The 27341-nt window shown below is 41.7% G+C and overlaps 1 protein-coding gene across 5 annotated transcripts in view; it reads left to right on the top strand.

The window, feature by feature from the left end:
- rtknb (rhotekin b) overlaps positions 1-27341 on the top strand; it is a 100753-nt gene that overhangs the window by 36088 nt on the left and 37324 nt on the right. For 3 of the 5 annotated variants that reach the window (XM_067376620.1, XM_067376622.1, XM_067376621.1), the window contains 2 exons: positions 21711-21815; positions 26704-26803. In XM_067376620.1, coding sequence (XP_067232721.1) covers positions 21711-21815; positions 26704-26803 — 205 coding nt within the window. The remainder of the gene's footprint in view (positions 1-21710; positions 21816-26703; positions 26804-27341) is intronic. The other 2 variants (XM_067376624.1, XM_067376623.1) reach the window with 1 other exon arrangement.

Here is a 27341-nt window from a genome sequence, read left to right as displayed (position 1 = left end):
AGCCGGAATCCAGCATCTCTCCTCCGGACCATAACCCTCCCAGTCTACCAGATATTGATGACCTCTGCCCCTCCGCCTCACATCAAGAAGTCGCCGTACCGTGTAGGCAGGTAATCCCTCGATGAGTCTGGGGGGCGGTGGAGCAGAGGTCTGGGGCTGAAGTAGGGAGCGAATAACGGGCTTGATTTTGGAAACATGAAACACCGGATGAATTCTCTTAAATCGGGGGGGGTAATTTAAGTCGAACCGTCACCGGGTTAAGCACTTTGGTTATGATGTACGGTCCAATGAATCTGGGTCCCAGTTTACGTGCGGGAAGTTTGAGAGGAATGTCCTGGGCTGACAGCCAAACCTTTTGTCCACACACGTAAAGTGGGGGCTTAGAACGGTGACGGTCCGCCGACGCCTTGTTCCTTTCGCCAGTCCGAGAAAGGGCTTCTCTGGCGAGCCTCCAAGTACGAAGGCACCTCTGAATGAACGAATGCGCGGACGGAACAATGGCGTCGGATTCTTGGGAGGGAAATAATGGGGGCTGGTAGCCTAAACAGCACTGGAAGGGTGATAATCCCGTAGATGAGACCGGGAGTGAGTTATGTGCGTACTCGACCATGGTTAACCTGGAACTCCAAGTTGACGGCTCTGCCGACGCCACACAGCGCAGGACTCTCTCCAAGTCCTGGTTGGCTCGCTCAGCCTGACCGTTCGTCTGCGGGTGATAACCTGAGGATAGGCTCGCCGTCGCCCCCAGCTGTCGACAGAATTCTGTCCAAAACCTTGACACAAACTGGGGACCCCTGTCAGAAACCACGTCCACCGGGAGGCCATGAATGCGAAAAACGTGGTCTAAGACAATGACCGCTGTCTCCCTCGCTGAAGGTAATTTGGGGAGGGGAATAAAATGAACCGCCTTCGAGAACCTGTCCACCACGGTAAGAACCACGGTATTGCCACTAGACGGGGGTAGGCCCGTGACATAGTCCATGGCTATGTGTGACCAGGGTCTTGAAGGGATTGACAGCGGTCGGAGTAGCCCTGCTGGGGGTCGATTAGAGCCCTTACCCACCGCACACACCGGACAGGCCGAAACGAACTCCCGAGTATCCCGCGCTAGTGAGGTCCACCAGAACCGCTGCTTGATTAATGCACACGTTCGAACCGCTCCCGGGTGGCAAGCTAGACTGGATGAGTGGCCCCACTGAAGAACGGCAGTTCGGACCGACTCCGGCACGAACAGCAGACCCACTGGGCACCCCGCGGGAATCGTGACGTCGTGTAACGCCTCACGGACCCTGGACTCCACTCCCCAAGTAACCGCCGCGACCACCTGGCTGGGGGCCACGATGGTCACCGGGGAAGTGGGACTAGCCTCAGCCTCAAAAATCCGTGAGAGTGCATCGGGCTTACCGTTCTTACTACCGGGCCGATAGGAGATGTTAAACAAAAACCGGCCGAAGAATAATGCCCAGCGAGCCTGCCGAGAATTTAGCCTCTTAGCGGATCGAATATATTCTAAGTTCTTGTGGTCGGTCCAAACTAAGAATGGAACCCCAGCGCCCTCTAATCAGTGACGCCACTCCTCCAATGCCAACTTAACAGCCAGTAACTCTCTATTCCCAATGTCATAATTCCGTTCCGAAGGAGTAAGACGACGAGAAAAGAATGCACATGGGTGTACTCTGTCGTCCGAAGGTGACCTCTGAGACAAAACTGCTCCCACTCCTACCTCTGACGCATCAACCTCCACAATGAATTGACGAGACGGGTCGGGGTTAGTGAGAATCGGAGCCGAAACAAAGCGGCTCTTTAGTTCTTCAAACGCCTTTTGAGCCAGCGTTGACCAACAGAAACGAATTCGTGTGGAAGTGAGATTCGTCAGTGGTAGGGCGACCTGTCTAAAGTTCCGAATGAATCGCCGGTAAAAATTGGCAAACCCCAGAAATCGCTGGACCGCCTTGCGATTATCTGGGGTGGGCCAATCAGCAACAGCCTTTACTTTCCCCGGATCCATTCGGATGCCTTCAGGCGACAGAACGAAACCCAGGAACGGAACCGACCGTGCGTGAAACTCGCACTTCTCCACCTTAGCGAATAAACGATTCTCGAGTAGCCGCTGTAACACTCGCCTGACGTGCTGAACATGGTCGCGCTCGTTCTGGGAGAAGATCAGGATGTCGTCGAGGTAAACAAATACAAACCGGTCGACCATGTCTCTGAGCACGTCATTGACGAGTGCCTGGAAGACCGCTGGGGAGTTTGAGAGTCCAAAGGGCATGACCAAATACTCAAAGTGACCTGTAGGGGTATTAAAAGCGGTCTTCCACTCGTCCCCCCTCCTAATCCGAACTAGGTGGTAAGCATTGCGTAAGTCCAGCTTCGTAAAGATGGTTGCTCCCTGCAAGAGTTCGAATGCTGAAGACATCAACGGCAAAGGGTGGCTATTCTTTACCGTGATGTCATTCAGCCCCCGATAATCTATACAGGGACGCAATGATCCATCTTTCTTCCCCACGAAGAAGAACCCCGCCCCGGCCGGAGAGGAGGAAGGACGTATTATACCGGCTAATAGAGAATCGCTGATGTATCTTTCCATGGCCTCCCTCTCAGGACCGGAGAGCGAATATAGGCGCCCCTTAGGTGGAGAAGTGCCAGGTAATAACTCTATCGCACAGTCGTACGGGCGGTGCGGAGGAAGAGATGAAGCTCGGGACTTACTGAACACTGCTCTCAAATCATGGTAAGCCTCTGGTACACCCGCCAGGCTCACCGGTTCCTCCTGTAACACAGAAACAGACTTTAAAGGGGAAGAAGCAGACACCAAACACTGAGACAAACAGAATGGACTCCATGCCAATACGGAATTAAGAGCCCAGTCGATGTGAGGGTTGTGCTTAACCAGCCAAGTGTGCCCCAAAACCACTGGAGCAGAAGGAGAATGAATTAATAGGAAACGAATCTCCTCAGCATGATTCCCAGAAATGGTGAGGCTAACAAGCCCTGTGGAATGAATAATCCTTGTGAGAGGGGTATCACAAAGTGTTCTGGCTGAAATCGGCTCAGCCAAGAGAGAACATGAAATGCCCAACTGCTTGGCCATTCCAATATCCATGAAATCACCCTCTGCCCCAGAATCAATTAAAGCCGCCACACGATGGACCGCCCCCCCGACCTGCAGTAAAGCCGGGAGAGTGGATCGACCACCAGACGGCAGTAGCGTGTTGGTAATGCTCACCGTGCGTCGTCCTCTGAAGGATGAGCGTCGCCCCTTTAAGGGACAAGCCGCAGCCATGTGCCCCGCCTCCCCGCAGTAGAGACACAAGTTATTGGCGAGGCGATGGTGCCGCTCCGCGACAGTCAGATGAGCTCTCCCGATCTGCATGGGTTCCTCCTCAGAGAGACCGAACTGCTGTGATGCAACCACTCCTGTGTCTTGTGCGTTGCTGACAGATCTGTGAGGGAACCCCGCCCTTCGATGCTGAGAACGAAGGGAAATCCGGTTGTCAACCCGGATAGCGAGGTCCACCAATCCTTCAAGTGTAGGGGGTAATTCCAGTGAGTAAATCTCATCCTTAATGTGTTCAGCTAAGCCATGAAGAAAATGGTCCCACTGTGCTTTCAAATTCCACCCACAGGACGCTGCGAGTGTGCGGAACTCGATTGAATATTCCGATACGGACCGGGTCCCCTGTTGTAACAGCGACAATGCCCGTGCCGCCTCGGTTCCCAGTGACGAACGGTCAAATACCTTGCGAAGCTCCGCTGAGAAATCCTCATATGAACTGCAGCAATCGTGCTCATTGTCCCACATAGCTGTTCCCCACTCTCTAGCAAGCCCGGCCAGGTGCATGATGACGAAGGCTACCCTTGATTTCTCCGTCGAGAAGCAGGAAGGCTGTAGTGAAAAAGTTAATGAGCACTGTGAAAGAAATGAGCGACATGAGTTCGGCTCACCAGAATATGGAGCAGGTGGATTAAGGCGGGGTTCAGATCGGCGGGGGTTCGCCCCCTCAGTGTCAGGTAGACCTGGTGAAGTGGGATCAACAGGAGGATGCGGCTGAAGCCGTTCGAGCCGCTGGGTAACCTCGGCTAGCTGGCGTGACATCTCCGTCATAGCACGATGAGAAGCTGACAACTCCTCCTGCTGCCGTCCCAACAGAATGCCCTGCTGAGCAATAGCTCGTCGTAATTCTAGTTCGTCCGCTGAGTCCATCTAGGTCAGTTGATTCTGTCGAGAGGTGGATGAAGGGAGGACTCAAATTGCGGTGAACAAAAAAAATAATAAGTTTATTCAGGACCAAACCTGACACACACAAATGAAACAGTCAAAGTACAGGTGGCAGTGTGAGGAAACTGGTGGCTCTCGTGGTATCTGCGCACACACAGCAGACAGGGGCAGGAGAGACCACTGAAAAAAGCAGGAGAGCAGATGACCCAGCAGAGGACGAGTACGAGCCCAGCAAGAGAAACTACTTGCATGAAAACTCCTCGTCTAAGGGTCCTGAACACAAAGAACAAATAGGTGAGACACAGAGCAAAACGTAGAGCAGACACGTAACATCCACGCGACATGAAGTGATCAACTGACAACAAGGGAAGACACAGCTGGGCATATAAAGGGTAAAGGGAACGAGCGACAGGTGTGGGAGATCAGCTCGTGATTAAGCACCCTAGCACTGATTGCTACAATCACGAGCTGCTGAAAATTGACAGGACAAGATAAACAACAGGAAGAGCCAGTGTCACACCCTGAATAGTGACACCTATGCATGTATCAAATTCAATATATTAATGTCTTTCAAGTGTTTTTCCCTTTTTACTTAATGATTTCTTGAATTTTTTTTTTTTTTTTTTAATTGATTTAGATGATAATTTTCTCTATGACTCTGTACCATTGTCGCACAACGTTGCCCTGAGGCAGTGAAAAAATATTTTGGGGTTGGGGGAGGGTGGGGGGAATTTTTTTTTTTTTTTTCAATAAAATGTTCCCAAATGAACCAAAAAACGTGGAATTTTTTTTTTTCATGTGCCATTAACATGTGTGCAGTAGAGCAGTGGTTCCCAAACCTGTCCTGGAGTACCCCCAGCCCTGCACATTTTGTATGTTTCCCTCATTTATCACACCTGATTCAACTCATGAGCGCATAAGTAGAGACAGTAAGACCTGAAATGGGTGTATCAGAAACAGGGAGACATACAAAATGCGCAGGACTGGGGGTACTCCAGGAAAAGTTTGGGAACCACTGCAGTAGAGGGTTAAATAAGTTTTTAGTACACTGTAAAACCCAGTAAGTTTAGAATGCTCAAAACATTTGAGGAAACTTATTAACTCAAAACATTTAAGTAATTTTTTTAAAGTTGGTAGAACTTAAAATTTTTGTGACAAGTGGGGCGGGGCTGAGAGCCATGGAAGCGGATCAAGGCCAGTGTGGTGCACAGGTGTCTCTCACTAACAATCCCGTCACCAGCATCTAGGGCTGGGCGATAAAACGATAACGATATGTATCACGATAGACACATGATCGATATCAATAAAAAATGTGTTCGATAAAACGTTCGATATTTTTTATTCTTCGTTGGAAGAAAACAGAGGTTGCGAAGCAAGTTTGGTTGCTTTAACAAAGGCACTCCTTCTCTGGTAACCTAGCAACGTAGGGAGTGACACGCTAACAGCCAATCATGTAACAGTATCAATTTTGGTTGAGCCATATCATTGTCTCGTGCTGGATTCCTCTTCAGTAACCGGCGACTGATAAGCAGAAAATGAGTGCCGCAGCGAGAGAGGAAATTGTAAATAAAAGAGGAAAAGTGTTCATTGTGACCTTAGACTAGGGTGACCACCTGACTATTGATCTGTTGCAGGACAGTAGATGTGATTTTGCAGGACACATGAGACCGATAAATTTACAACTATTACACTGTGTAAATATTGATTTACATTTGTTGGCAAACTTGGCATATGCGCGATTAATGTTTCTGCCGGTGGGTGCCCACACTATAATGTTGCGCTTATGGCAACATTAAATCCTGGAGAGAAGACAATTCTAGATTCACGGCTGCACATGCAGGAAGACAAAGGTTTGAGCGTGCAGATGAGTTTGGGAATCCGCCTTTGAGTGGAGAGATTGCTCGCATATTTGATGCGCGCTCGACATTTTTCAATATAATAACGCCATAGAACCCGCATTAAATTAAATATTAACATGAGAACAAAGTCGTGTCTGAATTTCGCAATTTTGTTTTGGTTAAAACTAATGGAGAATATCTCGTTTTTCCGTAGGTGCTCGACCATTTCCGTGTGTGGCGCTTGATTGCCACCATTCGTTGGAAATATTTAACATCAGGATGGATGATTACATGCTTTAAATCATCGATTTTGGCAGCTTTGAGCAGCTCTTGAGGTTCTTATCCACAAAGGAAAATGAAATCCTTGCTGGTATAGCTGTGTTTACTGACTTTGATGAGGCCTGCTCTTTGCGCTGTCCACTCAGTTGTCATCAGCGGGAAAACCTCTCTCTATGATTGCGCTGGTTGGTTATTTTTTACAGCTAGAATATGACGGCTGCACAAATAGATTTTTAAATGCTCACAGTTTTTATTATATTTCTTACTGTAGTATTGTAATTTCAGGGAGGAAAAAAATTACAGACATAAATGAAATGCGGGACACAACTTAAGTCTTGCGGGACAAAGCTCCTAATTTCTGGACTGTCCCGCAAAATGCGGGACGGGTGGTCACCCTACTTTAGACTTTTTAATTATTTGAGTTTTACATGGTTGTTGATATTTCTGTCTTAATAACTGAGGGGATTATGATCAGAGGAAGGTTAAATGTAATATATTTTTCTTCTGGTCCTTGTTTTAAATGGGTCATAAAAAATATCAATAATTATCGATATCGACCGATATGAAACACTGATGTCGTGATACAGTTTTCAGCCATATCAGCATCCCTTTCCCAACTCATCATAATGTTAATTACATACAGTTAATTTACATAATCATCACATTCAGATCTCGGTTAAATGTTACATAGCAAACACATGCTATTATAACTATCAAAGAGACTGTCATTACATACTTGCATATATGTAATCAAACAACATATGTGGTCTTAAATGTTTTGCAGCTCATCCTCAACCTAACCAAAGACTCTACTCTTCACTACAGTGGTAACCCTACAATACCAACATAACAGAACCCACCTGAATCCCAACATAACACAACATTAAGCATTAACTTATATCTCCATATGTTAATCTTGTGCAAAAACACACAAAATAACACTTAATTTCAACAATTATTTATATGGTCTGACGCAAAGCATGCTGGGAATTAGAAATCTGCTGCAGCTCAACTCAATCATATTAAGTTCCCATTCAGTTGGTCACATTCGACGTATGTCGGACAGACCGACGAATAGGAATCTCGCTAGAGAGGCCAATCTACTTCGAGTGTAACTAAACGAGCCAATGCACATTGGCATGCAATCATATGCATCAGCTGCTTGCCTCGCAGCGCGGGTATATAATGAGCAGCAGGTGCGTTGCATCTTCAGCTTTTCGCTTCGGAGCCAAACCTTCTGCAACACTGAAGAAGATAGCTAGTGAAAGCACGAGTGTGGTGAATGAGTCTGCTCTTCAAGACGTCTCTTGGTTGCGGTGCAGGCGGACAGCGCAGCAGCGGGGCCGATTTCTCCTTTGTTTTTCTTTGCCTTTTTATTTTGAGCAAAAGCTGTAATCAGCGTGAAGGCCGTTCTCACGGCTGGTGAAACGGTGCGCCTAGAGCGGTAAAAAGCTGTTATTACAGCTGGTAAGAGAGCGCCTTCAAGGAGAGTGCACACGACAGGCTGCACATTTCCCTGTCTGTGCTGCAGCGGCTTTTCCCCTGCGTGCTTCAGCACCTAAAAGAGTCAGTCCTTGAAATAGCTTACACGAGTAGTTCGCATCTTTTTAAAGATGTCGTTCTACTTGTGTGTTTCTGGATGCGGTCGTTACCTGGCGCCTCGTGATGGTCACCAGCGCTGTATTGCGTGCTTGGGCTTAAGGCACGCTGAGGCGGCGTTTGTGGACGAGTCATGTACCCATTGTGGGAAGATGACCGTCGCGGAGTTGCGGTCAAGACTCCACTTTCTGCAAAGGGGTGGAGTCCCGGTCCCGAGGCCTCATTCCAATCCTACTCAGAGGGTTGCTTCGGGCGGCGGGGTTGGTGACTTGAAGATCACGGTGAGCGCGTTTCCTTCGGGGATCCAACCCCCTAGGAACCCTCACCCCTCTGGCGCTCCGCAGCCAGTAGAGTTGCTGGGGGAACGCGGTGGACCACCCCAGAGGTGTGTACCATCCGTATCCTTCGGAGCTCCCCAAGACGACCGGATGTCGATCGCTGCATCGGAGGGTGAGCCTGACGCTTCTGGGGATGACGATTCGGCGCAGCTGCCTCCCTCAGGAGTGATAACTGTGCCCGATTCAGACCCGGAAATGATGGCTATGCTTTCCCAGGCCGCCAACAGGGTCGGGCTCGTGTGGAACCCTCCACCGTGTCCCGAGCCCTCGAGGTTGGATGATTGGTATCTCGGGGTGCTCTTCAGGAGGTGGTGACCGCACCGCTCCTTCCCCCGGAGGAGGGCCGGGTGGAGAATCTTTTGTTTCCCCTTTTTGTTCCAACGGCCAGCGGTACCCAAATTTTCAATAAAAGAGCAGTTTCCTCTATCTCCGGGTCCGAAGAGGGCTCGGAGAGCAGTGGGAGGGCTAGAACCTCACCACTCTCATCCACCTCTTCTGTCGCCAGCGGACAGCAGCGAGCAGCAGGTAGGCAAAACCTCGACTGCTCCCTCTGTCCACCCGTGGAAGCAGGTAAGTGTTGCACAGCACACTGTGACCCCGCTTCGGGCCGCCTCACACAGAGAGCCTCCCGGGCCGCGTCCCTGCGTTCCACCTCGCTGCCCCGCGGCGAACTTGGACCTGCGAGTTTTGAATCGGAACCTTCACAAGCTACCGTTCAAAATGCTCACGCAGAAACGCATTTTCGAGTGCATCCGTCCCCGAGATTGGTTTGCAGCGATCGACCTGAAAGACGCGTACTTCCATGTTTCGATTCTTCCGCGACACAAGCCATTCCTGAGATTCGCGTTCGAAGGTCGAGCATATCAGTACAGAGTCCTACCCTTCAGGCTGGCCCTGTCTCCCCGCGTCTTCACAAAAGTCGTGGAGGGAGCCCTTGTTCCCATGAGAGAACAGGGTGTTCGCATTCTCAACTATCTAGACGACTGGCTAATCCTAGCACAGTCTCGGGATCAGTTGTGCGAACACAGGGATTTGGTGCTCAGTCACCTCAGCCAGTTGGGGCTTCGGGTCAACTGGGAAAAGAGCAAACTCGCCCCAGTGCAGAGGATCTCTTTTCTCGGTATGGAGTTGGATTCGGTCGAACAGATAGCACGCCTCACAGAGGAACGTGCTCGGTCGGTGTTGAACTGCCTGAATACGTTCAACGGCAGGACAGCGGTCCCACTGAAGTTCTTTCAGAGGCTCCTGGGGCATATGGCGGCTGCAGCGGATGTAACACCGCTCGGTCTGCTTCATATGAGACCGCTTCAGCACTGGCTTCACGGCCGAGTCCCGAGATGGGCGTGGCGACGCGGCACGTTCCGGGTGCCAATCACTCAGGAGTGCCGCCGAACCTTCAGTCCGTGGTCGGACCCTTTGTTTCTTCGGGCAGGAGTGCCCCTAGAACAAGTGTCCCGGCATGCTGTGGTTTTCACAGATGCTTCTGTGGAGTCGGAAGCATCTGAGGTCGCTTCGCGCCATTCATGTCCCCGGTGTGCTCAACCGTGTGGCCGACGAGCTATCACAAGTTGCGCTGCCAGGAGAGTGGCGACTCCACCCCCAGGTGGTTCAGCTGATCTGGAGAGAGTTCGGAGAGGCTCAGGTAGACCTGTTTGCCTCACCAGAAACCTCCCACTGCCAGTTGTTTTACTCTCTGACCGAGGGGACACTCGGGACAGATGCACTGGCTCACAGCTGGCCCCGGGGCCTGCGCAAATATGCATTTCCCCCAGTGAGCCTACTTGCACAGACCCTGTGCAAAGTCAGGGAGGACGAGGAGCAGGTCTTGTTAGTTGCGCCTTACTGGCCCAACCGGACCTGGTTCCCAGAACTCTCACTCCTCGCGACAGCCCCTTCCTGGCCCATCCCTCTGAGGAAGGACCTCCTCTCTCAGAGACGGGGCACTCTTTGGCACCCGCGTCCAGACCTCTGGAAACTCCATGTCTGGTCCCTGGACGGGACGCGGAGGTTCTAGGTGACTTACCCCCTGAGGTACTTAACACCATCACTTCGGCACGTGCACTGTCTACGAGACGTGCTTACGCCTCGAAGTGGAACCTGTTCGTCGAGTGGTGCTCTTCTCGCCGAGAAGACCCCCGAAGATGCTCGATCAGAGTCGTGCTTTCCTTCTTGCAGCAAGGGTTGGAGCGTAGGTTGTCCCCCTCCACCCTCAAAGTCCATACTGCTGCCATATCCGCTTACCACGACCTGGTCATCAGGTTCCTTAGGGGGGCGAGACGGTTAAATCCTCCTCGTCCTCCCTCCATACCCTCTTGGGACCTTACTCTGGTGCTCAGAGCACTCCAGATTGCTCCCTTTGAGCCTTTGCTATCAGCAGACTTAAAGATTCTGTCTATGAAGACTTTGCTGCTGGTGGCATTGGCCTCCATCAAGAGGGTAGGGGACCTGCAGTCATTTTCGGTCAACGAATCGTGCCTAGAGTTCGGGCCGGGTGACAGCCACGTGGTACTGAGACCTGAGACTCCCTTCAGGGACCAGGTAGTGAGCCTGCAAGCGCTGCCCTCGGAGGAGGCAGACCCAGCCCTGGCTTTGCTCTGTCCAGTTCGCGCCTTGCGACTGTACATAGACAGAGCTCGAAGCTTCAGGACCTCAGACCAGCTCTTTGTCTATTACGGAGGCCAGCAGAAGGGAAAGGCTGTCTCCAAGCAGAGGATGGCCCACTGGATAGTGGATGCCATCGCCCTCTCTTACCAAGCTCAGGGCGTGCCCTGCCCGCTCAGGTTGCATGCCCACTCCACGAGAGGTGTGGCTTCCTCCTGGGCGCTGGCTCCTGGCGCCTTGCTAACAGACATTTGTAGAGCTGCGGGCTGGGTGACACCTAACACGTTCGCTAGATACTATAGCCTTCGTGTCGAGCCGGTCTCCTCCCGTGTTCTCGCCTCAGGTCAGAGGCACGGAGAGGCCCCGGCTTAGTGTCGGCTTGCTGCGCTACATGCGCGTTTTATTCTCCAGAGAGTCCCTACGGGCAGACCCTGTTGAGTCCTCCGGTTACCCTTCGGCAGCCGACGTGGCGGAGCGTCTGGCGCCAGGCCTATATTCCGTTGTATCCTTGAGAACCGGATTTAGGCTGGGTTCCATATGTGTGACCCTACGGGGATCCCATATGGCTTTTTCCACGGCTGCTCCTAAACAAAGCCCATGTCTTTCCCTCTGGGAGAACCCATCTCTCACCGAGTGGAGTCACCCCAGTTCTTCCATATGTTGTACAACCTACAAGGTTAGTCCATATGTACTTATCCATATAACTCCTTCGGGGAAGGATATGGCTTCTGCAGCGTTCCTTATCGCATGTAAGGCTACGCTTTCCCAGCATTATCCAATTGTCGCACTGAGTGGGTTTTGGGAACAACAGTGATCGACCCTCTCTGTGTGAGCCTGGTCCCACCGTCCTTAGGCAAGGGGGTTCAGGTGGCTCACGACAGAGCGCTGGAAGAGGGCAGCTCCTGTGGCGCTTTGGTAGGGATTCCTATTCGCCGGTCTGTCCGACGTACGTCGAACGTGACCGACTGAATGGGAACGTCTCGGTTACATAGGTAACCCTCGTTCCCTGAAGGAGGGAACGGAGACGTACGTCCCGTCGCCACAGGCGTTGTCCTGCTGATGCTGCCGCCTGCTGGGTTCGGCTCCTCAGCGAAAACCTGAAGATGCAACGCACCTGCTGCTCATTATATACCCGCACTGCGAGGCAAGCAGCTGATGCATATGATTGCATGCCAATGTGCATTGGCTCGTTTAGTTACACTCGAAGTAGATTGGCCTCTCTAGCGAGATTCCTATTCGTCGGTCTGTCCGACGTACGTCTCCGTTCCCTCCTTCAGGGAACGAGGGTTACCTATGTAACCGAGACGTTCAGCTTACTACAATGAAATTTTAAGTTCATGCAACTTTTTCCTATTAAGTACAAGGAACTTTCATTATTATTTGAGTGAAACAAACACATTTAATTCAATTAATTTCACTGTTCGGTTTTACAGTGTACCTTTCTGGGCACTGAAAGTGTTAATTGTCTTGCTGGCAATGCAGGCCTTACTAAACCATCAGATTGTATGAAAAATATCTTAATTTGTGTTCCGAAGATGAATCTTACAGGTGTGGAACGGCATTAGGGTGAGTAATAAATGACAGAATTTTCATTTTTGGGTGAAATTACCCTTTAAAAATGGCCGTTACTTTAAACTACCATTGTATGAAAAAAAGAAACATCTTTTAAATTTGTCCTTTTGTGTTTTACTGAAAAAATAATAGTATGAGGTAACATTAGGCAAATAATATTAGAATTTATTATTGGCTGAACTCTCCATTCAATAATGTGTTTGAATGGATTTGTTCTAGTTGTTGTTACTTGATGCAAAGCTAGTTGTTACAAAATGTCTATGTTTTGTTAGTGTGACTTGTCCTGTCATCTCCCCTGTAAAAATCTTTTATCTGTTATTAGGCCTCAGATGAAAATGAAGATTGATTGCCTTTGTCAAAATAGTGTGTGGGTTTTAAACTTGACATGGAATGTTACTGAACGTTGTGGATTATAGTGTCCCAGTGGCTACTAAAATTAGGTGTCACTCAACTATGTGGACTTTGACAATCACCCAATTCTATTGACACATATTGTCTTCAAAATATTTCAACAATGCCTGATTTACAATGCAGCGTTGTTTCTGTAGGTGACGTCAACCTGAGAGAATGTCGTTTTGTGGGGGGTGTTTACTTTGCTGTTTGCTGTATATGTTACTATGGCTTTTTTCTCTCTTTGCTGTTTTCCCCAATAGTTTCGGCTATGCATTTAATTAAAATGTTCGTAACACATTATTTCGATGGTCCATTTTAGACATTCTACTAACTATAAGTAAATTTGCAACTACATGTCAAGTAAAGTCATCTTCATTTATATAGCGCTTTTCACAATAAATATTGTCTCAAAGCAGCTTCACAGTGATAAAAGGAAAATTCTTAAATTCTTAAGTTGGTTTTTGATTGAATCACTTCCGTTGTAAAAATTGTTAATTATTACTTTAGGGGCCGCTTAAATTACACCTTTTCTACTGAAAACCGAATACCTTTAATGCATTCTTGCTGTTCATTTACATGTTTAGTCTATAGGTTTGCGCGTTTGAGTGTGTGTGTGTGTGCATGCAAAAGCTTTTTTTAAGTGATATTTGCCAAAATTACTTGTCTGGTCCGCATAATAAAAAATTTGTTGTGTCAGCGGATCTATGTGAACTGGAATAATTTTGATAACGTTTTTTCTATACATAGGGAAAGGAAAGAGAAATGGGCCTTTGCAGGGGATAGTTTAGTTGAAACGTCAGGGCTGCGTTATCATCATGTCTAGATGCAGGTCCTTCATCTCATCTGGATACGAGCTGGATCTGGCAGGCTGCGGCAAACCTCGGGATAAACAGATTGAGACTAATATTAGCATAGACGTCATTCTTCTTATGATGTAGCGAGTACATCAGGTGTTATGGGAAGTGTTCCCGGTTCCGGCTCACCTAATCTATGCAGCCTAACAATTAGATAATGTGTTATGTGTATCCAAGTTTAAACAGATGTGTTTTTAGTCTGGATTTAAACTGACAGAGTGTGTCTGCTTCCCGAACAGTGATAGGAAGACTGTTCCAAAGTTTAGGTGCTAAATAGGAAAAGGATCTATACTATCTATCTGTTTTGATATTCTAGGTATTATCAACTGGCCTGAATTCTGAGATTGCAATACTCTTGAAGGACTATAATGCATTAAGAGCTCGCTCAGGTACTGGAGCTAAACCATTTAGTGCTTTAGAGCTAAGTACCCACATAGAAGGCGACATTCTCAGGACCTTCAGCAACGTTCTCTAAAAGTTCTCTAAAGGTGACGAAAATTCCTAACCTTTACAGAACGTTCAGGACGTCCCTAAAACGTCCTCTTTTGGTAATGAAAGTGCTGCAGTTTAAGGTTCCTTATATGACTTTAGGGCAGGGGTCTCAAACTCAAATTGTCGGGGGGCCGTTTCTGTTATTGACACCTCATAGGAGGGCCATATTAACATTCAAGCGCAAGAAAGCGCAATATTTCAGAAAATTTACTTTCCTTTGCATTATTTCTCATTTACTTTCATTAGGGCAACTAAAATGTTTTTATATCTATACTATAAATATTTTATTTACTATACTAAATGTAAACAGCAGTGTCTCTCTCATTGTTACAGAGTGTAATATAATTATATTATACTATTACTATAATACTACTACTATAGCCTACTAATATAATGTTATTAATTGCAATAGTCTGGTGCAACTTCTCACATCCAACAAGGTGCATGGAATAAAAAATATGTAATTTAGGAACAAAACCAGCAAAACTTGTGGCGTGGAGGGGTCAGAAATAAACAAAAAACTGGATATATATATATATATATATATAAAATCAACTTTATTTTGCCCAAAAAAAAAAAAAAGCTCTCTTACATACATTATTAGATTTTAACATCTAGTGGAAGTATTTTCCCTTACTTCATGTTAGCTTAAATAACATTAAAATCTAGCACTGAACAACATTGTACTGAACAAATACAATCCCTGAATACATGTGTACACTTTTCTGTTTCTTGACAGACACCTGCAGCGCTTGTGCTCACACAGCTGAGACACATTTGTCCAAGATGCTGTTTGAGCATCGGTAATGTTTAATGGTTGCATCGACGCTCGTAACTTAAAGTCGAGTGCTTTTACTGTAATTTAGGCAAGCGCGCTCACAATAGAAGCGATGCTGTTGACAGCGCAGCTCATGGTTGCATAGCAACAACAGACGCCACTAACATTCTTAGACGGTCATGATGTGGAGTTCTTTTAAGGGTTGGGGGATGTTATTTGGTGGACCTTCAGGGAACATTCAGGATGTTCTGGGAATGAAGGGCAGCAGGGACGTTCTGAGAACATTTCCAAAAAAATATACGTTTCCCTAAACGTTCAGAGAACGTCCTGAATGTTCTGTTAAGGTCCACCAAATAACGTCCCCTAAACCTTAAAAGAACTCCATATCGTTGTTACGGTAGCTGGTGTAGAGATGAGGCAGATCACGGATTTCCACAAACATATAATACTTTAATGAACACAAAAGGCAGAGTACACCAAACTAGCATCTAACATAAACAGTACTTTAATGAACACAGGCAAGGAGACATCAAACATACGCTTAACACAAACAGAGAACGGACAAGGAGTGCAGGGAGTGAGTGCCATATAAAGGGAGTGATGATTATAGAGTCCAGGTGCAGGTGATGAGTGATGATGAGGAGCTGATGAGGGAAGTGAGTGCAGGTGACGAAACAGGAGGATCATGGGAAATGGAGTATAGGGGAACAAGGGATCTGTAACAATTGTGACCGTCTCTGAACGTTCTGGGAACATTACTAGACAACGTCCTTAGCACCAGTGGGGACGTTCTGAGAATGTAACATTTCTAGCGGGGTAGCAAGATTTTAAAATCTATATGTTGTAGGGCTGCACGACGATTAATCGCAATTAATCGTTTGCAAAATAAAAGTCTGTGTTTACGTAATATATATGTGTGTTCTGTGTATAATAATTATGTATATATAAGTACATGCACATACATGTATATATTTAAGAAAAAAATATATTTATATAAAAATATTTATATGTAATATAAATAATATATAAATATGTATATTTATTTATACATGTATAAATTTAAGAAATATATACATGTATGTGCATGTATTTATATATACATAATTATTATACACAGAAAACACATATATATTACGTAAACACAGACTTTTATTTTGCAAACGATTAATCGTGCAGCCCTAATACGTTGTTTAATAGCGAGCCAATGCAGTGTTGACAGAACCGGGCTAATACTTCCTGGTTCTAGTAAGAACTCTAGCTTCTGCATTTTGGACCAGCTGTAGTTTGTTTAAGAGGCGATTAGAACAACCACCATGTAGAGCATTACAGTAATCTAGCCTTGAGGTCACGAACACATGAGCTAACTGTTTTCATTGAGAGCATATGTCGTAGTTTAGATATATTTTTAAGATGGAAGAATGCTGTTTTACAGATGCTAGAAACATGGCTTTCAAATGAAAGATTGGTATCTAAGAGCACACTCAGGTTCCTAACTGACGACGAAGACTTAACAGAGCAGCCATCAAGCCACCTATTCTTGGTTATTATGTGATTACGTGGTCCAAAAATAGGATCTCTGTTTTTTCTGAATTTAGTAGTAAGTAATTACTGGTCATCCAATCTTTTATGTCAGCTATGCATTCCGTTAATTCTGTGAATTGGTAAGTTTCATGTCAACTACCTCTCATTAGAGTATTAGTAGACTGTTTGCTTAATATCTGCTAAAACTTTATTTTGATGCTCCACCAACAGACGTTCTACTGACTATAAGTAACTGTGTAACTACATGTTTTTCTATTTACCTGATGCCTAAATCCTAACACTAGTCTAACAGTCTACTAATACTCTAATGAGAGTTACTTGACATGTAGTTAATTGTGATTTATTAAATAATAGAAACAGGATTAACTTGGTTCACAAAAATCAGTTTATTAATTATTCGTTGGTTGTCAATTTGATCTGAAAGCAATTTCTGTGAATTAAACTGCATTCACAAGAAACCTTACCCAGTATCATAGGCAAGACAAGGAACAATGATATACTTGTTCAGCACAGCATTGCCTACATTCCTGAGCATATAGGACACTTGAAATACTGTACAACAAAGAGTGCAATACAAACAATAAGTGATCAAGAATTGGGAGTGTTATATCACAAAATCAGATAAAGTATTAAAGGTATTATATTATAAATGTTGTCAATCAATTAAATAATTTCATAGCAAACTAAGTAAAAGTCACATTTTTTAGATTGTTGCTGTTGTATTGGATGGAATCAAGTGAATTTAACACCTTTAGAGATTTACTTTTGAAATTTCCTTCTGATTTCAAATACCATTTCGCCCACATAGATTTCAGTAATGCTGCATTTGGAAAAATACATTATTGCCAGTTGGCCAACTGTGGACGAACTATTGACTCTTCACTCAACAGTTTTTGGCTTCTTGGGCAAAAGAGAAACCCATAGATGTGGGCGGACGTGTTAAAATGGGTGATCTACGGAGATAATTTATCATGTGGCAAAACGAGTTTTAATGAAACTTTACTGAAATAACAAAATTGTACAAGGAGTTGTTCATGTTAAGCATTACAAGGAAACAGTGTTCCCTAATAAAAAGTAAATATAATATTGTGCAAAACAACCAGCAGATCTTTCTGTTTTTAAATGCATCATTGAAATCTTTGACACTAAATTCCATACTTTTCGAAACGCATTACTGTTTTGCGTGACTAACAGTGCTTGCATACTTAACACACTTTGTAGCACATAGAGCATGAACTGTTCGTTGTCCAAAACACAAGCACAATATGTACAATATCCAGATACACATACAGTACAAAAATCCAGTTAAAAAACTTTATATATATATATATATATATATATATATATATATAACAATTCTGAGAAAAAATGTCTGATTTGAGATACAATTGCAAAAAATAAGTATTTATTCTTGCAAAAAAAAAATTTTTATTTGCAATAATAAAAGTCAGAGTTGTGGGATAAAAAGTTGAAATTACCTGTTTTTTTTTTTGTTGTTGTTTTTTTCTCCATATTTTACATCCTTTTATTATTTTTCACTCTACGATATATGATGACTCATAAAAAATACAGTTGTGGCCAGAATTATTAGACCCCTTCATAAATATGATCAAAGATGACTCTAAAAATAAATCTACATTGTTTATCCTTTTGATCTTTAATTTATAAAATTAGCAAAAATCTAACCTTTCATTGAAGGAAAAGAATTGAAAGTGGGGGGGAAATCACATTATGAAATAAATGTTTTTATCCAAAACACATTGCCCACAATTATTAGCACCCTTTTATTCAATACTTTTTGCAACCTCCTTTTGCCAAGATAACAGCTCTGAGTCTTCACCTATAATGCCTGATGAGTTTGGAGATCACCTGACAAGAGATCAGAGACCATTCCTTCATACAGAATCTCTCCAGATCCTTCAGATTCCAGCTCCATGTTGGTGCTTCTTCAGTTCTCTCCTCTCATTTTCTTTAGGGTTCAGGTCAGGGGACTGGGACGGTCATGGCAGAAGCTTCATTTTGTGCTCAGTGACACATTTTTGTGCTGGTTTTGATGTTTGTTTTGGATCATTGTCCCAACGGATGATCTAACCACAGCCCATTATAAGATTTCTAGCAGAAGCGTCAGGTTTAGATTTTTTTTATCTGTTGGTATTTGATAGAATCCATGATACCATGTATCTGAACAAGATGTCCAGGACCTCCAGCAGAAAAATAGGCCCACAACATTAAAGATCCAGTAGTATATTTAACCGTGGGCATGGGGCACGCTAAAAAGCTCTTTTTTTAGTTTCATCTGGCCATAGAAGCTCGTCCCGTTTGAAGTTCCAGTCTTGTCTGACAACTGAATATGCTGGAGATTGTTTCTGGATGAGAGCAGAGGATTTTTCTTGAAACCCTCCTGAACAACTTGTGGTGATGTAGGTGCTGTTTGATCTTTTTTTTAGGCTTTCTGAGATTCAAGACTCAACTAATCTCTGCAATTCTCCAGCTGTGATCCTTAGAGAGAAACTTTCCTCCTCACCGTGCATTAGGATGATTTAGACACACGTCCTCTTCCAGGCAGATTTGTAATATGTTTAGTTGATTGGAACTTCTTAATTATTGCCCTGATAGTGGAAATGGGGATTTTCAATGTTTTAGGTATTTTCTTACAAAGAGCTAAAAAAAATTTAAATATGAATGCGAATATACTTCAGAGATATTTTACTCAATGAAAGGTTAGATTTTTGCTAATTTTATGAATTAAAGATCAAAAGGATAAACAATGCAGATTTATTTTTAGAGTCATCTTTGATCATATTTATGAAGGGGTCTAATAATTCTGGCCACAACTGTATTTAATATAGTTTTTTGTGAGTACATTATCAAATTTTCACAATCTTCTTCCAAAACCCCACATTTTTACAATATTTTAGTGTATTATAAATTTATATATTTTTCACTGTTTATGGTAAGGTTAAGCAATTACCAGTTTTTTACTGTTACATTTTTGCATTCTTTTTACATTCTTTTCAAAAATAACAAAACTTTTTTATTTTTATTTTTTTAACAGTTTCTGTATATTATCTGATCTGGCATCATCTCAGTTTGACCTGTATTTCAAAACTTAATCAATACATAGATTTATCACAGAATCAAGGAAACAAAGGACAACACTTTCTTTGTTCTGGTTTGACAGTTGGTAGAAAAGGGAAGGTTCGAGAAGACTTAGTTATATGCTATATTAACACCACCTGCTTTCGTTTTCAAGGCAAATTTCTCTTAATCTTTAATTTTAATCAAAGGTATTGTGTGTGATTAATTTAAAAACAGTGATTTTTTTCCTTTAAATAATAAAGTAGAGATGGGTTTAAAATCACAATTGCGTTACCTGTTGCATAAGAAGAAACAGATTTGGTGTTAATGTTTTTGAATATTTTACACACTATGACCATTTACACACTGTAGTTTCAGGAGTGACAACCGCATTTCAATGCGGAAGTGAGACCTAGTGTGTTTTCATTTTAAAATGCAGAACTTTTGCTACGATTCGGTTGTGTAGTGTGGACGGATATCTTTTCTGAAACACAGTGGAAACACCAGTATGGACGAGGATTGTTTTTGTAGTGCCTTGACGAATCGATCTTCTACTGGTCGCATGTCTTCACTTGATGCAAATTCGCTGGTTAGAGTTCACCAAACTTGAATTTTGGAACGTAGCGAAATGTGAAACTTTTCACAAGTGGTTGCGGTTCTGGTCTGACACATTTGCATGCAAATGAGTGGAAGTCAATGGGATGAAAATGTAACCGCACCATTAACTTGTGTATGCTGTCACTGATTTAGGTTTTGTTTACACAGAGATGATAATTAATGGCTGATTATTCAAAAACTTTAAAACCCTTTGTCAAATGTTTGCATTTTCAGGCCTCCATAATGGCGTAGTCGTGTAAATAAATGGCATAAACCCTCGTTTTTAATTGAAAACGGTGTCGTGTAAACAGCCATCTTGTTAAAGGAGTTATTAATGTGAATTAAAGTTATTAAATCTTATTTTCAGCATAAAGCATTTCCATTTATTTGTTTTTGATTGTACTTGTTCCGATTTTTGCTTGTAAGATCTGGCAATACAAGTCAGGCACCTACAGCTGAAAGATACATCTCCGTGTAACGTGCATCAGATATGTTTCTCTCTTCTGTCTTCAATGCTTACATCAGATAAACATCAGAGATATACATCACGCCTGATTTCTCTCATTGTACATCTTTAACATCTAGTTGCTCAGTTCGGTTTTATATACATGGAAATTCGTTTGTCGCAACCTATATTTTTCATTATTTGGTTAAAGAATGTGGTTGTCACTCTCGTAAATTACTGAACTGTGTGTCTACAGAACAGGATTAGGCACTAAAAAGTGCACTGACAACCGGATTTAGCAGCAGTGTGTGTGTGTGTGTGTGTGGCCTATGTAACATTTCTACATTTCTTTGGCACTGAGCAATCTTGATGAATAATAACCGCCTATTTGAATGAAAAGATGTATTTTCCGTAGCATCCTGTGACATTCATGTACAAAAGACATGGATTCCTCTGCACTGAATCACAACATTTGAATATAATTATTGTTTGTTTAGGAAACTGGATAGAGTACATTTGATTTTTTGCATAATACCTTTTATCTCCGATTGTAGAATAGACGTTAACACAACTGCCAGGTTTTGAAAAGATAAGGACACATACATTGAAGCAGATAACCAGTCTGGTTGCGGTTGGCTTTGGTTTCTCCTCAGTGGTGTCAGGGGATTATTATTGTTTGTCAAAAGAAGTACTTTCAGCTTTGTTTTTTGCCCAGTTTTATATCCTTGTTTTATGGCTTATGGCTTGTAAAGCATGCAGTCTGTTTGGCGTAAAATAACGAGAAATGGAACTGAGATGGGTCGTTCTGATGTTCTTAGAAGTTTAAAATACTGTGTTCCTGAAGTCTTGAAATTCAATACATATCTTGCGCAAAAATGTAGACATGAGCACGTACACCTCTCAAAAAAGCATCCTTGCTGTTTTAGGTATTCATAGGCATGCAAGAATTATGTTTTTATGACTTACATCCTCTAAATGTTAACCGGTGGGTCTACACTGAAACCTTTGTTTACAGTTAATCCTCAGGTGTTTAAAATTATGCAGTCAAACAAAACAACTAAGAACCTGTACTTTTCATGTAGGTCAGTGGAAACAGTGCTGTGATGAGCTTATGAAGATTGAGGAACCGTCTGCAAAGAAAACTGTGGCAATGACATCAAAACAAGGGTCCCTGTATCATGAAATGGGTAAGAGCATTGTGGGAATGTGGGAAGTCAATAAGTGAGACACGTTTGTGCAAGTGTTTTATTGTCTACCATTCTAAGACATTGTCCATCCATCCTAAATACATTTTGAAAATAACCATATTTATATAATACTTAGGAGTAACCAATATAAAGGGACCATTTTGGATCAAGTCATGCGGTCAATATAATGTGACAGGATATGTTATCATTCAGATGCCTGCAAAGGACCACATGGTCATGAAGCAAAGTAACAACTCTCTTTTAACTATTTGAAAAATTCATGCTTTCACTTGCTCATACGCATGTCCCAAAACATCAGGTCATTCGGTACAACCGCTATAAATCATGGAAAATGTTTTAATATATTAAAAACTTGTGCTAAATACAAACCCGATTCCAAAAAAGTTGGGACACTGTACAAATTGTGAATAAAAAAGGAATGCAATAATTTATAAATCTCATAAACTTATATTTTATTCACAATAGAATATAGATAACATGTCAAATGTTGAAAGTGAGTGTCATGATCACCCTAGTTAGCCACTAGAGACATTTTGAAATGTAATGCCAAATATTGGCTCATTTTGGATTTCATGAGAGCTACACATTCCAAAAAAGTTGGGACAGGTAGCAATAAGAGTTAATAAGTTAAATGTACATTTAAGGAACAGCTGGAGGACCAATTTGCAACTTGTTAGGTCAATTGGCAACATGATTGGGTATAAAAAGAGCCTGTCAGAGTGGCAGTGTCTCTCTTCCCTCTATGCTGCGGCGAAAAATTGTGGAGTAATATCAGAAAGGAGTTTCTCAGAGAAATATTGCAAAGAGTTTGAAGTTATCATCATCTACAGTGCATAATATCATCCAAAGATTCAGAGAATCTGGAACAATCTCTGGGCCAAGGCTCATTTAAAATGGACTGTGGCAAAGTGGAAAACTGTTCTGTGGTCAGACGAATCAAAATTTGAAGTTCTTTTTGGAAAACTGGAACGTCATGTCATCCGGACTAAAGAGGACAAGGACAACCCAAGTTGTTATCGGCGCTCAGTTCAGAAGCCTGCATCTGGAAAGGCACCATCAATGCTGAAAGGTATATCCAAGTTCTAGAACAACATATGCTCCCATCCAGACGTCGTCTCTTTCAGGGAAGACCTTGCATTTTCCAACATGACAATGCCAGACCACATACTGCATCAATTACAACATCATGGCTGCGTAGAAGAAGGATCCGGGTACTGAAATGGCCAGCCTGCAGTCCACTACTTAATTCCCTTTCTTCCATTAATGTTATTAAATAATTTTGAAGGCTTAACTATTACTCTAAATGTGAATCCAAATTGCTACCCTTTTTTTTTTTCTTTACATGGTACTAATCAGAATATGCGGCTGCACATTTTTTATTGATTTTTCTGTTATACATCACCCATGTCCGGAAAATACATATACTGACTTTCTTTTGAATTTTGCAGACATATTATGATACTGATCTGAGTATAGTGCACAGTTGTAACAATCGCCCCACCCTGTAGGGTGGAGATCCTTTTCAGAGGTGTAAGTTGACCAACAGCTGAACCAAGAGCGAAGCCAGACGTGCCGTCAGGCTATTAATTTCTTATTGCTTGTTAGGTTTATACAGACAGTGAAACATGATGCAATATGTAGCATATTTAGACTGTTGTTTTTTGAAGATCATAGCAGAACAAAAAGAGCCTAGAGAGACAAAGTTGAAAAAAATATGTGTGTGGATCATATGTTGACAGATTAAAAAAGCCCAAACTATAAAAAAAGTCAATATTGTGTTTGCCCATGTTAGTGCCCATATGACACCCATGTGACTTTCTTTCTTGTGCAAAACACAAAACAAGATATTTTAAAGAAAGTTTGAGTCTAAATGACTTTGGACACTATTGCCATTCATTGTATGGGCGAAAACAAACATTTTCAAAATATCTTCTTTTGTTTGATTCTACAGAAGAAAGAAATTTGGTTTGGAACGACATCAAGGGAGTTATTAATGTACTATCCGTTTAATACACTCACAGTATGCTAAATATGCATACAAAAAGTATACATTTGTAGGTAGGTATTTAAAGTCTGCATTAAATGGAAGTTGTAATAGTTTTTTCTTCCCTGCTGAAACGGCTTCTCGGAAAATATAGGGTGGAATTTTTGGCCATCAGGAATTGATTGGATCATTGGATCTTTGTGGTTTGCTGTTGATCGATCTCATGTGACTGACAGGTTGTCCCCGTCCTTGCGCAAGTGAACATGTCATCGCAGAAGACAGGAGGGAAGTTATTTTGATTAAAGATTATGAGGGCAAAAACGTGCATGGATACTTTGTTTAAAATAAACACTGCAATATTCCACAAAATAAGAATTGTCCATTTTGATTTCATGGTGAATTTAAATTATAAAATATTAATAATTAGAGCTGTCATAGTAAACATAGTAATACTTAATGTCATTACTATATACAAAGTTTATTAAAGCACATTTAAGTGATTTCGAGAATGTTAAGTTGAAAAATGAAAAAAAAAAAAAATTTGTGCAGAATCTTTTATTCTTTATAACCTCTAATAAACACTGCCTGTAAGTGGTTAGAAGCTTGTCACCTCTCTACTGCAATCTTGGCTCATTCCTGGCTTGAAAAAGCTTTCAGATCACTGATAGTGGTTTCCATGTTAGCACTGCTTTCTACAAATTCCACCAAATATTTTCAGTAAGATTTGAAGAATGTATGGGCTACTCAAGAACATTCTACAACTGATCCCTGAACCAAGCTTAAGTAGATTTGGATGTATACTTTGGAATAGCTAACCTGCAGGAAAGTCCATTGATCATCAAGCTTCAGTCTCTGCACCGAAGGCTTTGCCATCTTTGCCAAAATTTGGTTCTCAGCTGCAAAATGTCTTGCAGGTTCAAGGATTAGTCCACTTTTAAATAAGCTTTTCCTGATAATTTACTTACCCCTATGTCATCCAAGATGTTCATGTCTTTCTTTCGTCAGTCGAAAAGAAATTAAGGTTTTTGAGGAAAACATTCCAGGATTTTTCTCCATATAGTGGATTTCAACGGCTACCAACAGGTTGAAGGTCCAAATTGCAGTTCCAGTTTTGGTAGCTGTTGAAATCCACTATATGGAGAAAAATCCTGGAATGTTTTCCTCAAAAACCTTAATTTCTTTTCTACTGATGAAAAAAAGACATGAACATCTTGGGTGACATGGAGGTGAGTAAATTATCAGGAAAAAATGATTTAAAAGTGGATTAATGCTTTAAGGGGGTTGAATAATTTTGATTGCAACTCTCTCTCTCTCTCTCTCTCTCTCTCTCTCTCTCTCTCTCTCTCTCTCTCATATAATATATATATACAGCTATGGAAAAAATTAAGAGACCACTTAACATTGATTTCTGAACTTGGAGTGGTCTCTTAATTTTTTCCATAGCTATATATATATATATATATATATATATATATATATATATATATATATATATATATATATATATATATATATATATATATATATATATATATATAATATACAGTACAGTCCAAAGGTTTGGAACCACTAAGATTTTTAATGTTTTTAAAAGAAGTTTCGTCTGCTCACCCAGGCTACATTTATTTAATTAAAAATACAGTAAAAAAAACAGTAATATTGTGAAATATTATTACAATTTAAAATAACTGTGTACTATTTAAATATGTTTGACAAAGTAATTTATTCCTGTGATGCAAAGCTGAATTTTCAGCATCGTTACTCCAGTCTTCAGTGTCACATGATCCTTCAGAAATCCTTCTGAAAATTCAGCTTTGATCACAGGAATAAATTACTTTGTGAAATATATTCAAATAGAAAACAGTTATTTTAAATTGTAATAATATTTTACCATATTACTGTTTTTACTGTATTTTTAATTAAATAAATGTAGCCTTGGTGAGCAGACGAAACTTCTTTTAAAAACATTAAAAATCTTAGTGGTTCCAAACTTTTGGACTGTACTATATATATATATATATATATATATATATATATATATATATATATATATATATATAATATATATATATATATAATATATATAATATATACAGTACAGTACAGTACAGTCCAAAAGTTTGGAACGACTAAGATTTTTAATGTACAGAAAATACATACATTTATTTATATATATATATATATATATATATATATATATAATTTATGTATTTTTAATGTATTTAACATTTTTAATTTTATAAATATGTAGTATTTAGGTGTTTTTTGTATTTTTACAATAATTAATTTTTACAATTTTAAAATAATTATAATTTTAATATTTTATGAACAATTTTCATAATATCTTTCCATTTAACAAAACTGGAACTTATAAATTATTTAGGTTTAATTCATTTTATTTCAATTTTAGTTTTAGTCGGTTTTATTTTTTATTAGGGCTGTCAGGCGCTTAATTTTTTTTATTTAATTGATTACATGATTTGCCTTTTAATTAATCTAATCGCACATCAAATTAACCCAAAATTAAAAATTAACCCAAAAGATAATTTAAAGTCATTATTGTGTTAAGAAAAGTCTCAAATAGACATATATTATTCAATCAGTTTTTTTCCATTACTTGCATCTGAGCTGGTATTTAGATGTATTTACAGACTGTTTATTGAAGCTCAGAGGTGGCATGAATGCATTTAACATGCAATTACAATTAAATAATACCATGAGATTAATTAATATTAAAGGGTTAGTTCACCCAAAAATCCATTAAAACTGCAATTAAATAAAACAACCGTGGTGACATATTTGCAAGGTTGCTAACTATGTGGTTTCCTAAATGTGTTCTTTGTCTACTTTTTTTTTTTTTTTTTTTTTTTTTTTTTAATACAGTCACGCCGTCATCCACTCAGAGCAGAAATCATCTGATACCCCTGAACAGACCGGTTTCTTCTGAGATCCAAAGCCTGCTGTCTACCTATTATAATGACAGGTGATAAAGATTCAGACAACTTGCGCACAAGCACGTAAACACGCACAGAAACAATGCCTATATAATGCCTTCATGTGAACTCCAAAGGCATGTGTGTTGCAGAACAGTATCTACTAGGTAATGTAATGAATGCCCTCAAATCAGATGAAGCATCCATTGTGATAGTACACAATGTACCTGTGACACCTGAATAAGTTTTTGGCATCCATGTTAATTTTAATGCCCGGGAGTGGCTTCCGTATCTGCAAAGTCATCTTAATTGAATCACCTTTGCATTGAAAGACTTTTTCATTATAATTTCAGTGAAAGCGTAATAAAGGCTTGATAACACATTTAATCATGTTCAAACTTGTCATAAACATGTAGGTGTGGTGTCGCTGTCACACATGCCGAACTCTCATTTACTCTCATGTTTATAGACATAGCGATGAGTGATGTTTTATGAGTTTAAATATCCTCATACTTGATAGGACAGCTGAGAACAAACAAGTATGTCTTAGGCTATGTACCTATTAACATACATGATATATTAACAAGT

This window comes from Chanodichthys erythropterus, chromosome 22, assembly GCF_024489055.1.
Source record: "Chanodichthys erythropterus isolate Z2021 chromosome 22, ASM2448905v1, whole genome shotgun sequence".
Classification (NCBI taxonomy): domain Eukaryota; kingdom Metazoa; phylum Chordata; class Actinopteri; order Cypriniformes; family Xenocyprididae; genus Chanodichthys; species Chanodichthys erythropterus.
The sequence above is the reverse complement of the archived record's forward strand: the minus strand, read 5'-3'. Positions and strand labels throughout refer to the sequence as shown.